At 46.8% G+C, this 5,000-nt stretch overlaps 1 protein-coding gene across 1 annotated transcript in view; it reads left to right on the top strand.

Moving 5' to 3' along the window:
- The window catches only part of LOC310812901 (phospholipid-transporting ATPase IH-like), a gene marked incomplete at its 3' end in the record, with an annotated part of 23,809 nt that overhangs the window by 6,629 nt on the left and 12,180 nt on the right, over positions 1 to 5,000 (top strand). The window contains 5 exon segments of the mRNA XM_083681655.1: positions 847 to 969; positions 1,622 to 1,711; positions 2,057 to 2,137; positions 2,707 to 2,814; positions 4,832 to 4,960. Of these exon segments, the coding sequence (XP_083537781.1) occupies positions 847 to 969; positions 1,622 to 1,711; positions 2,057 to 2,137; positions 2,707 to 2,814; positions 4,832 to 4,960 (531 nt within the window).

Genomic DNA, 5,000 nt, shown 5'->3' with positions numbered 1-5,000 from the left:
CTGTCCAAGCCATTGTTTGACATGGAAGACATTTTGTAAATGTTTACCTGGGGACACTCTCTAGTTTTTTAAACAACCTCAAGTGTCTTATCTTGTTTGCTGGAGTGGGCTCCAGAACCTCCCAGGAGGCTGGCTCTCTCATGCAGCCCTGGACAGAGAGGAAGCTCTTTGTGTGGGGTTCAGAGTGTGTCTGTTTGTGAGCGGGTGGGCGGCTGCATGATTGGCAAAACACCAAACCTGCGCATTCTGTCTGGTGCAATGTCTCTGTCTTCCTGTTTTGTGTTTTTTCCTAAGCACCACCAGTGTTTTGAAATGTGTTTTGAATCACGTTGGCAGCATTGAGGGAGGGAAGTGACTGGAATTGACCTCAACTCTGGCTTACACAAAGACCAATCTTTAAAGATTAGGGGCCATAATTACAAGACATGTCAATGGGTGGAGGCTAGGGATTGGTTTTGGACTAGGCAGGATAGTAAAAGACAAAGATAGAAGTGTGAGGAAAAAGCAGAGTGGAAGAGAGGAATGGGTGAAGTAGAGGAATGGAAAAAATATAAACTACAAAACACATGTTGATGAGTCAGAGCAGGGCCCAGAGAACGCACACACACACATTCCTGATGTCTGAGTAGGTTTCTGTGGCAGGAAATTGACCCTGTCAAAAAGTCATTTTGAAAGTAGGGGAGTTCCTGTTCCTGCAATGTTTCACATCTCAACCGCCGTTCACTTCTGTTTCTGTGGAAATTATTAAAATATTGTTCCATTCAGGGCAGTTCAACATGCTTCAAAGCTGTTTGCAACAATTAAAATGAACACTGAACTAAAGACCCCCCCCCTTCTCTCTCTCAGTGTGCGGGAGAGGAGAACTATGTTGACAATCGGACGGTGTACATCGGTCACAGAGAGCCCCCTCCGGGTGCCGAGGCCTACATCCCTCAGCGTTACCCTGACAACCGCATTGTCTCCTCCAAGGTGAGCAAAGCACTGCACCCCACCGAACGGTAACCATGCCAACAACATCACCTAATCCCGACAACTGTAATGATACCTTCACTGTCATGAATCAATAACGATGACATTTGTCTGCTCCACGGTTAGCTAGCTACACCTCGTAGATAACCATACTATCACCATGACAACCGCATCATCAGAGTGGTAAACATTATAGAGATGGACAAAGAAAGAGGAGACAACATAGAGCACCTGTGACATCTGCGTCATGCTTTGTCATTATGGGTTGTGACGAAGTCAAGTCCCTGTGAACCTTCCTTTTAGGCTCCCTGTTCATTTAGTGGACACTGTGTTCTCTGGTAGCACACATCTAGTCTCTGTGTTCACTCAGACTCATTACCTACCCTGTGTATATCCTGCCTCTTGGCTGGCTGTGTGTGTGGTGTGTGTATTGTGTCTATTGTGTCAATTGTGCCATGTATTGTGTGTGTGTGTGTGTGTGTGGTGTGTGTATTGTGTCTATTGTGTCAATTGTGCCATGTATTGTGTGTGTGTGTGTGTGTGTGTGTGTGTGTGTGTGTGTGTGTGTGTGTGTGTGTGTGTGTGTGTGTGTGTGTGTGTGTGTGTGTGTGTGTGTGTGTGTTCTGTTTGTTGACCTTATTCTCTGCAACAGTACACTTTCTGGAACTTCATCCCCAAGAACCTGTTTGAGCAGTTCAGAAGAATCGCCAACTTCTACTTCCTGGTCATATTCCTGGTCCAGGTGAGAGAGCCAGAGAGCCATGCAAATACTCTGCTCTGTGACCGTCAATTATGCGGAACAATCGGTTCTCATGCAAATAACCGGTGTAACCGTTCTAAACGTTTGACGACAGGTGGGGTAACATGACTTGCAACTATTGCAGTCTAATGAACAAACGCTATATAACAAACGTTTCATCCTTTTGGGTGCGTCTCGATAGTCTAAATATGCCTCCTCTTCTAGATAAACTTGAAACTAAATTGAAATGCACCCCCAGTGCATCTGCCATCGATACTAATTAACTGCTGTGCCCACTTGCTCTCCCCCTGTCTTCCCCCTTTTCCTCTCTTCCTCTTTCTTCCGCAGCTTATTATTGACACGCCCACCAGCCCTGTCACCAGCGGGATGCCACTCTTCTTTGTCATCACTGTCACCGCCATTAAACAGGTAGGACACACACACACACACACACACACACACACACACCATACACACACAAACACACACGCACTAGACACACACACACACACACACACATACACACAGTCTTTTTTAAACATAAACACACATCCTTGAACGAGCCCGCTGATCTGAAGAAGAATATGATAATTAATGTTGTCTACTGTTAATTGCTGTAGCTGAGTGTGTTGTCCCCTGGAGGGAGGTGTGCTGTGTACCGGGTCTGAGCAGTGACAGATGTGATGGTATCAGTGATAGATGGACCACTCCTAGCTAAGGAAGCCTACACCTTATTAAATGATTCATCTAAGAGGATGACGTGTTGGGTAGACATGGTGGAAACAGATCACCGCGCCGAGGGAACACACCACTAATTAATTTGTGTATGACTTTCTTTCTCTGTCTCTCTCTCTCCTTTTCTTTCTCTCTCTCCTTTTCTTTATGCTTTCTCTCTCCTCTTCTCCTCTGCCTCATTTGTCTCTCTACCCATCCCTCCGTTTATTACTTTTCCTCTTTTCCTCCCCCTCTCTTCCTCCCTCTCTCCCTCTCTCCCCCAGGGCTATGAGGACTGGCTGAGGCATAAGGCTGACTGCTCTATAAATGAGTGTCCGGTGGACGTGGTGCAGCAGGGGAAGGCGGTGCGGACACAGAGTCACAAGCTACGGGTAGGAGTTGTCCTCATTTGAAGCACTACTGACCCGTGCCCTACATGCCCTTCGTAGTCTATGTAGTACATAGTCCATGTGTGTAGTACAGGTACGTACTGCAGAGTCACTACCAATCTTCCGCCGTAGATTGAAGACCCATCTCTTCAGGCTACATCTTAACGGTCCCTCCTAAAGACCTCTTCACCCCCACTTCCTTCTTCTAGCATTGTGACTGCCTATGGCCCATGGTCCGAGCATTAATTACTTTATCTTATGATGACTGATGGATAGATGATTCACTTACTTAAACAAATGTATTTGTTGTAAGTCGCTTTGGATAAAGGCGTCTGCTAAATGCCATGAATGTAAATGTATGTGAGCCTAATGGACACATCATGTTGACTGTGTGTAGATACTGTAGATACACCAAGTGGAATTGTTTCTATGCGTGTCTCCATGGGAACAAGGCACCATAAATACCCCATAAATAATTGGGCTCAGAGGTGTGTGTGTGTGTGCGTGTGTGTGTGCGTGTGTGTGTGCGTGTGTGTGTGCGTGTGTGTGTGTGTGGACAGGGTTCTAAAGGGTTCTAAAGCGTACTATTTGACTGCATAGCGTCCCAGAGAAGATTTGCATGCCCCACGGTTTCCCAGCATCCCTTTAATAATTGCTCTGCTAGCATACAGAAGCTACTGGGAAAGGATTTGTATTTCCACACAATGAGATTAAATATTAATGTGAATCATATATGGTGCTGTTTGCCATCTGTTTACATCCTCTCCTATGTCAGACTGGTCTAAGGTCGGGTCAGTGTGGATTGCGTGGGACAAGTCATCATAAACACAGGGCTGTTAACAATGCCTAAGAGACAGGACAGGAGGAAAGGTCTCTCCAACCTGAACTACAACCATGTTGAGTTCAGAGGAAGAATAATCTGGTGGAGGAGGAGATTCTAGAGGTGTGGTGGGCCCCACTGCATAGATAGTACTGCAGTAGCAATAGAATGGGTTGAACATATATAGAACTGCCCATGATCTTCAATGGATCTACCTAAATGGCGACCAGTGTTCAGTTTATATTGCATGGTGATCCACCTGGGAGGCTTGGTGGAAGGTCAATGTCTACACAGGTGCCTATAGGGGCTGGGAGCTTGGGGTCCGTTTGGAATTGGACTTCAGTATCACGTATCCCAGTCCTGCCTCCGGGCCCAGCCTCTTAGAATCAGTATCGCGGTCCAGCCTCTTAGAATACTGCCAGTGTGCATGTCAGCATGTGTTGCCATAGCAATGCTGTCAACTGAATGTCATTGGTTGGGACACCAAGTCCAAAATGTGAAAGACATTCTTCACACACACACACACACACACACACACACACACACAGACATACACACTCACACACACACACCCACACTAGTTAGTTAACATCACACACACACACACTTTTTTCCCGATGTTCTGTAAGCAAAGCACCCCCACAAACAGAGGGGATTAGAGTGAAAATCGGGAGCAGGAATAATAATGAAGATATTAATCGTGAAGAATCAGAGAGCGTGTGTCGTGTGTACGGTCACCGTGGAGATGGGACTTATCAGCGGTTAAGCTGCTCCGCTCTTATAATCCGTTATGCAACAGCTCAATCCCCTGGGAAAAAAAGGAATGTTAAAAAGATGAGCTGCTACGGGGGTGTGTGTGTGTGTGTGTGTGTGTGTGTGTGGGTGTGTGTGTGTGTGAGCTCGCGTATGTGTGTGTGTTCGCATGTGTGTGTTGCGAACCTCTTGGCTGGCTGTGTGTGTGTGTGTGTGTGTGTGTGTGTGTGTGTGAGCTCGCGTATGTGTGTGTGTGCTCGCGTATGTGTGTGTGTGCTTGTGTATGTGTGTGTGTGCTCGCATGAGCATGGGCGTGACCATGTGTGTGTGTGTCTGCTCCAATAGGACCCAATATACCACCAATGACTATAAAATAAAGCACAACCCAATGTTTCCAGTTCCAGTATTGATGTGACCTCCTTGTCCTGTCCTGTCCTGGCCTGTCAGGTGGGAGACATCGTGGTGGTGAGGGAGGATGAGACATTTCCCTGTGACCTCATCGTCCTCTCCTCCAGTCGCAATGACGGAACATGCTACGTTACCACAGCCAGCCTGGACGGAGAGTCCAGCCACAAGGTACACACACACACACACAGAAACACACACACTCTCAAAA

The sequence above is a fragment of the Argentina silus genome (assembly GCF_951799395.1).
Source record: "Argentina silus genome assembly, chromosome: 12".
NCBI classification, from domain to species: Eukaryota; Metazoa; Chordata; class Actinopteri; order Argentiniformes; family Argentinidae; genus Argentina; species Argentina silus.
Note: the sequence above shows the minus strand (reverse complement) of the source record. Positions and strands in the feature narration are given on the sequence as shown.